The sequence below is a fragment of the Anomalospiza imberbis genome, chromosome 3, assembly GCF_031753505.1.
Source record: "Anomalospiza imberbis isolate Cuckoo-Finch-1a 21T00152 chromosome 3, ASM3175350v1, whole genome shotgun sequence".
NCBI classification, from domain to species: Eukaryota; Metazoa; Chordata; class Aves; order Passeriformes; family Viduidae; genus Anomalospiza; species Anomalospiza imberbis.
The window spans coordinates 38,507,117-38,521,547 of record NC_089683.1 but is presented as its reverse complement, the minus strand read 5'-3'; the positions used below and the strand labels follow the sequence as shown (position 1 = coordinate 38,521,547).

The window sequence follows — 14,431 nt, the reverse complement described above, 5'->3', positions numbered from 1 at the left end:
GATAAATAGTAGCAGGTTCTCTATGTTGTTTCAGCAAAACCAGATCAGAAATGAGAAGATCAGACAGGATCATGTGGGAACATTCTGGAATTTATGTGATTTAGAGTGGCATAGACATGGTGGGTTTTATTATAGCCACCAGTTGAAATTAAAACCACTGATACCTGAAGTCCAATCTTCGGCTTTTTGGGAGCAGAATTTTACTGTGTCAGCATGGTGGAAATCAGCATTAAAGAATCCCTAAATGAAATATGATTCTGTTTAATAGATGAACAAAATAAAAATAAATGTGAATTCAGAACAATTAAGTGGTTTTTAAGTGTGTTCTGAACTCGCCAGTTCTGACTCCTTACCAGGTATGCATGTCAGTGTGAGATGATATGTAAACACTCTATAGAGAACAGATTTTTTTTTTTTTAATAAACTCCAAGCTGTGAATAAAAATTATCAGTAGCTAGGGTTACCAAAATGTGATAGTTCTTATTTTCTTGATGCAATAATTGTTCTGAGAGATGAACAGCATAGAAGCAAGAACATTAGGAAATCATTAGCTAATCTTTCCTGGAAGTGACTTGCCATGAGTTAGCGAAAAATATACAGTGGCTAGCAAGTATTGTTAGCATCAGTACACTAATTACTCACACATTTCTTAACTGGATGCACTGCCTTATCTCTGAAGAAAGTGTGTTTGAGGTGAGTTTCTTTGCCACAGAAGGAGTAAAGAGATGGAAAGCTGAAGTCATAAAATTAATTCTTATTTCTTTTCTCAGCTACACTAACAAGAATTGCTGCTCCTTTCTTCCCTCCAGAAACATGATGGGCAATTTACTGTCATTCAGCTAGTGGGAATGTTGAGAGGAATTGCTGCTGGAATGAGATATTTGGCCGATATGGGATATGTACACAGGGATCTTGCAGCACGCAATATTCTTGTCAACAGCAACCTTGTTTGTAAAGTATCAGACTTTGGCCTTTCCAGAGTTATAGAAGATGATCCAGAGGCTGTCTACACTACAACCGTAAGATAAATCAATGGGTTTTAATAGTTTTGCGATATGTTTATTTAGAAGAAGTGTATCTTCTGGAGAGTACAGATAAGACAAATACATTAATTGATGGGGGGTTTTAGCCAGTCAGTCAAAAGGAAGAATCTCTGCAGAAAACTGTCTCTAATTAGGAGATAATATTTTTGTAAGAATATACATTTTTATTTGACAAAGTTCTAAACATTTTGTATAGTATCTTGTTTATTCCATTTCTCATGATTTTCTGATTGAACAAATAAGGAAGTTTTACCCACAAAAATTTTAAACATCTAATTTACTATGAGTCAATTAAAATATTTGTAGGCTGTTACTGTTTTTCAGGCTAGATTTTATCTTACCAAAGGGTTGACTAGCTGGAGGCTAGTCTGTGACAAAGCTCAACTCCTATATTTTCCCTTGCTTTTGGGTGGGATGCTTTTCTTAAATATGCATTCATCAGATACACTATGCTCTTTATTCTTTTGTTGAGCCAGATCCACTTTCCCACCCATGGGGCCTCCCTGTACTTGTTTTCCCATGCTGAGGGAAGGAGGGGCCCCTGGAATCTGCTCCGACAGGCACAGGGATCCAGGAAACCACACCGGTGTTCACAGCTGTCACTGCTGCTGTTGGGCTCTAAGTGGGATCCTGGATTAAAAATGTCAGACCAAGATTTCAGAGGAGCCATATGACAAGTCAGTGGGATTTATGTGCACAGGTTGGGATTCCCCTCACCTAGCTTCAGCCAGCCAGGAATTAAATGGCTAGTGTAAATCAGACATATAAGCAGCCCTTTAAAATCAGTGGAGGGATAAGCACTTCCAGAGAAATTCATTCCACATGGCTTATATATGTATCTAAGTATCTATGTTCCAAGTGTTTTAAGATACTAAATTTAATAAGCACCCCTTTCAAAATTCTGCAATCGGTCCACCACCATAGCACATCATGTAAGAGCTGCTCTTGATGTTGATGGAAATAATTATAAATGCCTTCTAGGGAAGATGATATGAAAATTCCATGGGTGAAAAAGAGAAATTTCTTCCTTTTTTTTTTTTTTTTTTTTTTTGTTCATAGGGTGGAAAAATTCCAGTGAGATGGACAGCTCCAGAGGCCATTCAGTACCGCAAATTTACATCAGCCAGTGATGTCTGGAGTTATGGAATAGTTATGTGGGAAGTAATGTCTTATGGAGAACGGCCTTACTGGGACATGTCAAATCAAGATGTAGGTTTGTTTGTTCGTGAGTGTGCATGTGTGTTAGTAAAACCAAAACTACATATTGTAAACACTTACATATGTATTTCACTATAAATGCTTAAAATGTTGGTTTAGAAATAAGACTTACCAAAGTACTGTGTGGTTGTCACAAAATGAAAAAGTTACAGAGCTTTCACTTTTTATCAAAATCAGAATCTTCTTTTTTGCCACATGGATATTGTAGGTGTCTGTCCTAAGTATCAATTAAAACTGGAACATCAAAAATAGTAATATGGGGTCTTCGCTTTACTGTGCTTAAGCATGGAAAGAATTTTTTTTTTCCAATAAAAAATAATTCTGAAGTTTTTGACCTTAGAGCAATGATTAATCGTTTGAAAAACGTTGTTAAAAATCTGAGTGGCAGTTAATGACCTACTTTGGCTTTTTTAAGTTAATTATGCTGATTTAAAAGTACCCTTGTTTGCATAAAATATGATCCAGAGCAACAGGTCAGCAGTAATAGAACAGATGGGTGTTAATCTTGACTTCTGACAGGAGTATCTATTAATGTAGAAATTACACAGGAAAAAGCCATACAGGTGTGAAAGATATCACAAAGAGTCTCATTTAAAGTTCTTCAGGTTGGAGCTTGAGTGGTTTTTCTAATTGTTATTTTAATTTTTGATTGAATGATCAACATCAAAGTTGAAAAAAAAAAAGATAAAAGTGTAGATGATGAGTCAGTTTGGCACAGCGCAAAGTTGTTAATATTTGACAGGTCTCAGTGTCAAAGATTTCATGGACTGTCAAAATATGGGCAAACAAGTCCTTGGGGCAGAGAAAGAGAAATATTTACATTCCCCAGACACCCAGTAGAGTTTCATTTCTTTTGACACCTTCCTTCTGCACTAGATTCAAACATAAAAGAAGTCTGACAGGAATATAAGATGCCTCAAAGGCAAACCTTACCTATCTTACAGGGAACAATAAGGAAAAACTTTTAAATAGAGGAGAAATTTTGATATCTTTCCTTCTTATTAGATTTTGAAAAGTATTCCTTCTATTGAAAACTGCATGTAAAGCACGAGTGAGCCTCTTTCAGAAAATAGCTACTTGCCACTTCTTACAGTTTTATCCCTTTTTAGCATCTTTCATGATAATCTTCAATACCACATAGTTAAAAGATGCATCAATTGTTTGGTAAAATAATTCCAAATATTCTTGTGTGTTGTGATCTTCAGGCATGTTCTCCCATACCATACACACATCATACCAATCCCTAGATATTCTATGCTGCAAAAATTTAGAATCATCTAATGATTTGTTATTTATTCTCCTTCAAAGTCACCAGTTGGAGTATTTAACAGTAATGAAAAATTCTAAATGTGTTCTTATTTTTTCCACTCAACTTTTATATTTTAAGTATGTCATTTTGCCTAAAAGTGGATGTGGCTGTAGTCATAGAGCAGACCAGATCTCCTAAATAATAGGCCTCCCTGACTTTGGATCTTTAGATAGCCTTTCTTTAATCCTGCCCTTCCTCCTTTAAGTCATTGCTTTAGACTGATGGAGGATACATATTTGCATTGTGAACTCTTTTCAAGCAAAACCCTCCTTTTAGCAATGGCCTGGGGCTAGGGTGCACCAAAAGAACACTCATCCTACAAAGTCCCTGCAGATGCACAGCAGGCTGAGCACAGATGATAGACAGAGGTCCCAACTTCCCTGAGCAGTGGGCTCACCTCAGCTTAATCCTTGCTAGTAACAGTAGCCTCAAACCCCCATTCCCCTATTGGACTGCTAATGTTCTTGCTCCCATTTTGTTTCTGACCTCAGTGCAGATTAGAAAAGGGCAATGCTATACTTCTGGATTTCTTAACATTATTATAATCATTAATTTGTATTATTGTTGTATAACATTAGACAGAGTTACAACAATACATTGTCCAGTTACCCATATTTAATACTTCCTTGTAGGCATTTAGTATATAATGTAACCAGACCTGGTCCTCCTCTATCTTGCTTTACATCCTCAGATAGCCTGCTTATGGTAAAAGCATAGTCTTAACAGTATTCCCTTTTACTCTTTTTGCAGCAAAAGCAGAATTTCAAAACCAAATTGTGGGAAGTGTAGATAATATAAATCTATTCTATTAGTGAGAACTCCAGCTGGTTTCTCTTTGTAGGTTTGCTTATTAAAAAAAAAAAGAAGGCATCTATTTCATTGTCTTTGAGTACTGATGTTTTGACTCCCACCTCCTCCTTTCTTAGCAGAGTGGACATTTTTCATACTTTACTTATCAATATTTTAGAATATTTTTTCAATGTTTTGGACATTCACAGCAATTCCATCCATCTCTAGCTGACTCATTATTTCATATTTCCCAGTTTCACCCTTCTTGCTCAGAATACGCATCAGAGAAGCTGATTCTGAAGTATCACCAAAGCCTTTCAAAAACAACATCATCTTGCTTTCCAGTTCTTTTCAGGTTTCTCTGAAATTCGTAGTGAATGGGGAAAAGTCCTGTTCTGATCCCTTCATTCATGTTTTCTCTCTCCCTTGCATTCTTGGATAGAGTCCTATGTAGATAGTTTGCCAGTTCTAAGGGTATTAGATATTTTGCTGGTTGCACCGTTTTGCTGACACCTACTTTGCTGGCACCCAGATCCTCATGGGTGATCTCTGTCTTCTGTCCTCTTAAGCAACTACTTCATTTGTAGTAAATCATATGTAGCATGCCCAAAGTGTTTAATACCTTTTGCCATTTAGAGGGTCAGAAATTTCTGCATTACTTTCCACAGCACAGCAATTGTCTAGTACACACTGTAGATTATTTTTCACTTTCATTCCACTACTACTTTTAAGCATAAGGAGCTTTTCTTATCTTTTTCCTCTTAATATAGCTCTAAAGGATCTTACATTTTACTTTTAATATTTTCTTTACTGTATAGCTCTGTTCTTCCAATTTCCCTGTTCTTCTGCAGAAAACCTCTCTCCACACCCTCTCTGACAGACAACATTAATGTTTGTAAAAGGTCACTGCACTCATTCTTCAAGGTATGGATGTTTCTGCAGGAATTGAATATTTCTCAGTCATTTTTGAGCTGTAGGACAGTACTGTCATTCTAAAAGTTCAGAGAGAAAGCTGAGGCCTAGGGAGATGAGGCAACTTCCCTGAGGTCAGAAGGACATTCTGTGTCACAAAACTGCAGTCCGTGCTTTACCACTGGGCTATGCCTTCTTTTTTCACAAAATTTCTTTTATGCAAAAGGTTTTGATACAAAACCTGGCTGGATTTCAGCCAGCTTTTTGAAGGTCATTCTGTATTGTCTGCAGTTCTGTCTACTTTGCAGTCCACTACTTCTGCGTTTTCTCATACAACCTACAGAATATTTTCTTTCTGAGGTTATTATTTTTACTAAAACCTGGATATTGACCAACTTTGTTTATCATACCAGATCTACATCCCAGAACTACTTCTAGAAGAGCTTCTGATCTTGCTTTCTATACAAAATGAGGGCGAAGACAGTCCTATGCACTCCCCTTCAGGAACAAGCACCCTTCCTTAGCAATTCTAATGCTGCTGTGTCAGTCAATGTCAGTATACTTGAAATCCCCCATGAACAGTGTTTTAGCCCTTTTTCACCAGCTTTTCTTATCTGCCTTGCTTCCTGATGTGCTTTTTTATTTTGCCCTCAAGGTTTACAGCAGTTTGCTGTGATTTTACTTTATCCATTTTTATTTTTTACTTAAATCCAAATGGACTTGGCTAAGGAAGTCAACGGGTGGGTGTAATTCTTGGTTCAGACATTTATGCTGTCCTTTGATCATATCATCATCTAGCAGCATCTCTTATTAAATCTAACTTTCTGTGATATATTAAAATAGCATTTACCCAGGTCTTTCTCTCTCACATGACACAGTTCTGCTGCTTTATCATTAATATAACATGGCTAGACATAGAATGCAACTTTTTTCCCTAGCAGTTTCTATCTGCTAAACATTTTTCTTGGATCCTTTTATAATACCTTCAGGCTTCTTGTATTTTATATGTGCATGCACAGATATCCATCCATTTAAAAGTCATTGCTTCTACCACATACTCTTTCATAAAAACCTTGGGGCTAGTAATAATGCTTTCTGAAATAACTCAATTTATCAATCTATCTGCTGCTCTCTCTGTGAATTTAATTGTTGTTTCCTGCTACTCACTTGTCTAGGTAATATAGCTATGTTCTGCACATATAGAACAATATGCTTAATAAGCCTAAAGATGAAGCTGGGGAAATTATTTGAAAACCTGAAGGCTAGTGTCAAAACAACAGACTCACATTTTTGCAACACCAATGGCAAATTCTAGTTTATTGATTATTTTATTTTATTTTACTCTATTTTATTTTATTTTTTCTTACATATTTGAACTGGGTAGCAACGCATATTCTTTAAATTACTGTTGATGAAAAATGATTAACTATTTTGGCTACTAGGTTATAAAAGCAATCGAAGAAGGCTATCGTTTGCCAGCACCCATGGATTGCCCAGCAGGACTACACCAGCTGATGCTGGATTGTTGGCAGAAGGAACGCGGTGAAAGGCCAAAGTTTGAGCAGATAGTTGGCATTCTGGACAAAATGATTAGAAATCCAAACAGCTTGAAAACCCCACTGGGAACCTGTAGCAGGTAAGAAAAGCTTTAGTGTGTGTTCTTATGACGGTGCACATGGCTGGGCTCTGGATGTTCTGCTTGGTGGCTGGTTCCAGTTCACACTTATTTCATCTGTCTTTCAGTTCTCCCTTCTTTCTGTTCCCTGTTCTTCTCTTCCCTCGTTTGCCCTTCTTTTTTACCATGCTAAACAAAGCCAAAAAAGGACTTTCTTAGAAAAAAAATCAACCAAAATAAAGTAAATATCGTGTAACTAACACATTTCTCAGTAAACTACTGCCTGCTCATCACTCTTTCCACACTCTCACCACTAGTCTGTGTTTTCCTTGTTTCTTAAAATCATAAAGTCTGGAGGGCAAGGATCATTGCCTATTGTATGTTTATATGATGCATCCCTTGCCCTAGGAACTGCTACAGTAGAAATAGTAATTAACAATACTCATGCTTGGCCAATGTACCTCTACATGCTACACTCAAGATTTTTATCTTTCATTTTCTGGCTTTTACTCCTTTCAGTGATTGCATCTCATTGTATTTCATTATGTAGTTTTTAATGGCTTCTTCATAAATTTCAGGTGAATTATTTAATCATGGTAATCTTTTGATCTGCTAGCTAGACCACTGTACTAGGGAATCAACTGGCCTGTGTTCTGCTCCTGATTCTTCTACTGATTGATTTGCTGTGTGACCTTAAGACTTTCTGTCTTTGCTCTTCCCTTGTCTTTGTTTTGTCCCATCCAATTGAAAAATGGGAGTAGCTACTAATATATTTTCTAAGATGCATAAAAGAATAGCATCTTTATTTTACTCAGCAACACAGAGACAGCTGCTGTCATGCTAGGTAATAAGGTTGATTTTCTATGGGTAACAGTAGTCCATTAGGCTGATTTTGCTGACTCTGACCTTTCATCTTTTATGTGAATAAGCTTAGGAAGTACATATTGTGAGCTACAGAGCAGTCAAGAGCTATTCATAAGAATAATCTAAACTGTGTATAAAGGCCTATTACTTTCTACTCTCGACATTTTTAATACCCAAAACTTATTTGACTCTCACCTTGCTAAATACTCCCTGATGTTTTACTCTCTTTGGAAACAACTTACTTTCCTTTTTCCTTCTCCATAGACCAATTAGCCCTCTTCTGGACCAGAACACTCCCGATTTTACCACTTTCTGCTCCGTAGGCGAATGGTTACAAGCTATTAAGATGGAAAGATATAAGGATAATTTCACAGCAGCAGGCTACAACTCTCTTGAATCAGTTGCCAGGATGACTATTGAGTAAGTTAGTACTGGGCATGTTTAACTTGCATTTAGGGAATTTCTAGGTACAATAATACACAATGTTCAACTCTAAAACTTTATCCTGAGTACAAACATTGTACTTGGGGTCAAGCCATCCATTTTAGCAGCTGATGATGTTGTATTAGAGCATCTCATGAAAGGGCAAATACCCTGCTACCTCTGTGTGGCATCACTTTTTTCCCTGCTTTTCAGACCAATTGAAATAACATGAAGGGACTAGAATTTGAGGGAGAATGTGACCCCTTCCAAAGTATGTGTGCATAGAAAAATAACCACTTTGCCTCCACCACCTAATTGGTATCTTTTTTCCGATGTGCTCTAAGAAGATGTGGAATTTTCTTCTAATTGGCTGAGGGCTGTCTGTGTCCTGCAGGACAGGACTTTGCATCAGGATAAGTCTGTAGAAGCAAAACAATTTTCTAAGGCAGACATGGCCTGTATCAGTACTGTCATCTTAAAACACGTCTTCTTGGCACCCTGCAAACAACTTTCTTGTCCTGGTGGTTGCCAAACACGTGTAATTCCTCTTAGAGAGCTGTGGGTTTCTAAAAAAGTTTCTAACCCAATATTCTCAAGATTTCAACCCTATTCTTATCTGCCTGGATTCACCAGGGGTCTCAGCCTATAGCTTGGGAACTGTCATCAGAGTCCACAAGCTTCTAGCATTAGTAGGGGTGGAGTTGAAACTGCTGCTCCTCATTCATTTGCATGATGGGTATGTGTCCTTATGCAGAGGCATCTAGGCATCTCTTTAGGAAACAGACTGTGATCCCCAAAATCTTGTATTTATACATAACTTGGTCCTGAAAACCACCCGAAGTATTTTACAAGAGAAGTATCCTTGTCTTCGGGTGTCCTTAAAAGACACTCTACAAGGTTATCATAATGTAAAACATACTGACCTACTTCTCAGACGTGGAGACTCACGCAGTGTAATTGCATGACAGCTGTCATGTAATTGCACTCGACACTGAGAGGTTGAACAGTGCCTGTATGAACTTCCCAGTACTGAGCTGAGGTTACGGCACAGCTTCCATGTCAGAACCCTTTAGTCCAAACCACTGTGTAGCCTTGACTCACGGTTGAATACCATACAATAGCAGTCTAAGTTGAAAAATTAACAATGTACGCATTTATCTTCCCCAGGGATGTGATGAGTTTAGGGATCACGTTGGTTGGTCATCAAAAGAAAATCATGAGCAGCATTCAGACTATGAGAGCACAAATGCTACATTTACACGGCACTGGCATCCAAGTGTGATAGACATTTCTCCCTTATGAGGGAGGTGACAGACTGAGAGAACAGCACTGGCCTTCAGTATATATGAAGTGCTGCTAGAAGACACTTGATTTCCTGGGTCCTTCCTGCAGTGAATAGAAGAGCTACAAGAAGCACCTACAGACTTGAACTCCTAAGTGCCACCAGAATTTATGAAAAGGGAATTAGGATCCACCAGTGGTGGCAAGGAAAACAGCAGTGACAATAAACAAAGTACTACCTGAATAAACATACAAACACCTTGAGCTCTCTAACCTCCTTTTTATCTAATAGACTTTTTAAATGTACATAAAAATTTAAAAAAGAATATATTTGTCAGATAAAATCATGATATTATTGTTGAATTCAACAAAATATTTTCCTTAAATCTGTGATTTCTGAATCTTTTTTTAATCATTTGTGTTTATTCTTCATAAAGACTTTCTTTTAGTATGATGTTTATATCTTTGGACATTTTTAGTGCTAATTCAATGACACATTACTACACTGGGTACCTCTGAAGGATTATTTGAGTTCCTAGAGATTTAAGAAGCATGACCAAGCAATGTATATCTATCTGAACTTTGGTATCCCTTTGTGCCATTTCCTTTTGTTAAATCAACACCGTATTGACATGGCTAGCTAATTGGCAGGGAATCAGGAAAATGTAAGTTGCCAAGAGCTCTGATATTTTTTAAAGAATTTTTTAAGGTTATACATATGCTATCTTTTAAAAGAAAATAAAAGAGAAAAAAAAAAAGTAAGAAAAAAGAAAAGCAATAATGACCCCTAAGTAGTTCTAGGCACTTTTAGCAAATTGTTTGCAAGATGATTTTAATGGACTAGAGTTAAACTGAGATATAGTCTAAGATGTAGATCTACAACTGTAAACCTGCTGAGACACAGCATTGAATGGACAAGTGATTGTAAGAGTGTCTCAGAGTATGGGTGCAGTTCTCCAGTGTTACCTAAACCATTTAATCTGAGCACATCACATTTTTTTCAGTACTCTGCATTAGCAAATCTAAGAGAAATAGCTGGTGTATATTTTCTATGAGTTTAAGCCGTATGCAGTCCAGCTGTCAGAATAAGGACATAGCTTTTATATGAGAACTGTAGAGCATGAGACAAAGGGCAGTTCAAAATTTTCAATTTTTTTACAAGCTTTTGCTGCTCTGATGAACATGCGTGTGCGTGGTCACACGGACACAACAGTCATTCATTAGGAACAGAGGTGCAAAGGTAGTTGCTCAATGGAATATCTTTTTACACCATTTACTTATATATACATTTTGTTTGATTAAAATGTTTAATTACCATAAGCAATAATGAACAGAGTCTTTACAGATATTGCAAGAATGTACATGAACCAGAGAGAAATGCTTTAAAAAAATCTGAAAATTGTGAACTACCCCAGCAATGAAATGCTGTACTTCCAAAGAGAATTGGGCTGCTTCTATTGATATTGATAGAGAAAGATCCCAGGGATCAGTCATAAATTGGTCTGGTTTGATAATGTGGGCATCCACACAAAAAAAAAAAAAAAAAAAAAAAAAAAAAAAAACAACAAAAGAAAAACCTTGTAAATGTTCCTTTGTAAAACTTGTAAATTTTATTTATACTGTCTTGTTTTGTACACACATTTATGTGTAGTGAGCTCTGAATACATTGAAAATGCACTATATTTTTCTATTTTACTTGCAGAGCATCACAAACAAACATGTATATTCAGTGCTACATAATGTGTTTTCCCACATTTAGGACCAAAGATAGTTATCAAAAGCTTAAATGCATCCTTTCCCCCACTCCCCCTTTTTTCTCCCCCTTTTTAGATCACTGTACAGTGTTATATTTGTCATTTTATTTATTTGTTTCACTAGAAAAATCAGTTTGGTTATACTAATTTTTTGTTCCCACCCACCTTTATTGAAGAAAATCTGTAAAAAGCTTTTAACTAGCATAATCCCGATACATAGACACTTCCATTTGTAATCTTTGTAATAGACTGTAAATATATTTTTGGAACTATAATGCAATGTGCATAAGGGTTATTTTTCAGTGTCCATATATGATTGTTTATACAATTCACAGCACTTTACAGTCATGCGGAGAAGCCTAATTTATTGCCTGGATTTGGGCAGAGTAAGAAAAAATGGTGACTATTCTTATTTCATATTAGATTGTCATTCAGTAGTAATGGAGTTATTTTCACGTATGCAGCTCAAGCTGGTTTTTTAACTATTAAAATTAAATTTCTAAAAAGTATGTAGGAGTAAGACGCAGAGTAGACTGCACACCCAATATTGGAATTAGTGCACAGAAGCACTTGGCCAAGGCACTTAAAGTAGCTATTAGAACACAATTGAAAAATACACAATTGATAAACATCCATTTTGTGTTATAACAAATGCTAAAACCTCACTACTGGGGTGAGCATCTGTGGGCAGCTGGGCAGGGTGCTTGACAGTCTTGTTGCTGTTTAGGCACCCAGCTAGGAATTTAGGAGTCTTTAAGTTCAGACACCTGCTTCCTTATAAATGTCGGCTACTGTTTCTAAGGGCTTGGTCATCAAAGGTGCGATGCAGCAATGCTGGTATTGCTGAGAACCTACAAACCCTAAATGCAAAATAATTGAGGCCAGTCTTCACCTTTAGGACTTGTTCAATATTCTGAAGCACAGAGTCCTCGAAGCATGTGTGGTGATTTGGGCTCACACATGTACAGGTGAGGGCCCTAATGGTATTTCTTCCTTAATTTTCTCAGTTTGATTTAAGCCATCTTCTTTGAATAGTAAATATATTTTAGCATTCATCTATATACCTTGACTGCCTTAATGTTGCCACAGATTTTTACACATTTGAAAGTGGTAGAGTAGACCCAGAAAGCACAATCGCGATCAGCTGCAATCAATCAGATAACTTATCTACATGTTCAGATCATTACTGCAATTTAGAGCACATGCATGTAAATGGATTTTTAACTGGTAGAGCAGCAAAATATTGACATCGGTTGCAGTTCTCCAGGTTTCAGAAAACACAGTCCAGGGTAAAAAAAAAAAAGTGCCTGAGAAAGTTGATGTTCATGGGAGGCACTGAAGAAAAAGTTGGGTCACAGGGAGAATGAAAGGCTAAATGATGGAAAAAAAATCAGTTCTGGCTTTATTTCAAAGAATTTGGACATTGTGCATTGCTAATGACAGATTATCAGGCTGTCAGTGAGACTCATATTTCTTGACTTTATTCGTCTGCAAGCATCTAGAAGAGAGATGCCTAAAAAAAGCAGGATGAATCTCCCTCTGGGAATGCTTATCTCCATTAGATGTAGAGGCAAGCCAGATGATTGGCTTAAATTAGGTGTCTAATATCTATATAGTTAAAGTTAGGTGAAGCAATTCCTACCCTATCTGTCCTTGGCTGCTACAGTTTTCCTTGTAAGCCGAGTGTCATAGAAAGGCAGCTCCTCCACCACTGGTATATCCCAGAATGTATTTAAACTGGGTTTTATTACAGAGAGAGGTGATTTTTTATTATTATTATTCTTCAGAGACTTGTAATAGGCCATCTAAATGCTTTTTGTATGTGGATATGAATTCTTGAAATTTTTTGTGATTGTTATGAGGAAGACCTGCCTAGTAAATTACACTTATTTAATATTTTAAATAATCAGAAATATTTGCTGACATACTGCTTTAGTCCAGAGGTTATGTGATCAGATATGATAGTTGCTGTTTGCAAAACCATGTTTATCTAAAGCCTTGTCATGTAAAATCTCCAGGAGGCAAAGATGCTTAAATGTATCTCAAATTGAATGTTGCCCTTAATATCTCAATAATTGAGCTCTGTCTGTATTATTTTCAATTTAAAATGAGGTTTTTTATATTTGTTTAAGCTTGAATTATCTGGCATCCACTGAGGGAGTTTGAAAAAGTGATTTTAAATTAAATTTGCTTTTTTCCACTAATAGTAATATACGATGAATAGTTTCCACTGTTTTGAATGTTAAAAATCTATTGCTTTAATGTGGGGGATGAACGGGGTTTATTTTTGTTTTGTTGTTGGTATTTTTTTACATTTATTCGTTAGTAGTTGAAATAAAAAAATAATAATTTGTCCTTAACTTTCTAAGTAATTCATATATAGTAATTTTGAGAGTGATTTAAATTCCATGACTTTTGGGTTACTGCTGGGAGGATGATCATGTCACTACAGCCATAATTCCAGGCGATGCAGAAAAACCCTACCACAAGGGCAGGTTCAGTCAACATTCTGTTGCCCAGTAATGACATGAAGAAGTTCACTGGCTGTGTGAAAGGAGTGAAGGGCAACTCAGTCAAAAAATGGTCATTTCACCTTTTAAAATGATGTTTGTGACATGTTAGAGCTAAAACATCCTTAATTCATTGCTTCCCTGCATGTGGTTTAAAATTGATGTTCTCATGATATACATTTGGTCTTTGGTGGATTTTGTTTGTTGGTTGGGCTGTTTCTTGTATTCGTTTTTTTTTAAACAAGTGACATTTGAGTTTTTCATGGAAGAGAACAGATCCCATACAGAATGACAAGTGCTGTTTTAGTAAAGTGTAATACAAATTCTTGCCCAGGAGCCATTCTGGCAGCAGGTGCTGCAGGGGTATTCAGAGAGTTGGTGCTATGATTTGCTGAGCAACTATCACAACAGGTTTTCTCCATCTTCAGGACCTGTTAGGATTGTACTTCTGATCAATTAACTGATATATGGAAACAGGTGAATTTTTTCCCCACTAACTTGTAATGGACCTACATTTAGTAGATTTGACATTTCTGAGACTACTCAAAAGCCTTAGTCTTAAACAAATTTCTAGTAAAACAAGAAATCCTGGGCTGCAGCCTATATTTTTTCTTGTATTCCCATAAGGGTTTCAAATGTAGCCAACAATTACTTTTAAACAGAGATATTTACTGTTTGCATAGTGCGGTCCTCTATTTACTAGGAAATAGGCA

The 14,431-nt window shown here is 36.6% G+C and overlaps 1 protein-coding gene across 8 annotated transcripts in view; it reads left to right on the top strand.

The window, feature by feature from the left end:
- The window catches only part of EPHA7 (EPH receptor A7), a 164,030-nt gene that overhangs the window by 140,194 nt on the left and 9,405 nt on the right, over window positions 1-14,431 (top strand). For 4 of the 8 annotated variants that reach the window (XM_068184078.1, XM_068184084.1, XM_068184077.1 and 1 more), the window contains 4 exons: window positions 810-1,019; window positions 2,103-2,252; window positions 6,714-6,907; window positions 8,015-8,170. In XM_068184078.1, coding sequence (XP_068040179.1) covers window positions 810-1,019; window positions 2,103-2,252; window positions 6,714-6,907; window positions 8,015-8,170 — 710 coding nt within the window. Of the gene's footprint in view, window positions 1-809; window positions 1,020-2,102; window positions 2,253-6,713; window positions 6,908-8,014; window positions 8,171-9,340; window positions 13,569-14,431 lie in introns of those variants that run through there. The other 4 variants (XM_068184080.1, XM_068184079.1, XM_068184083.1 and 1 more) reach the window with 3 other exon arrangements.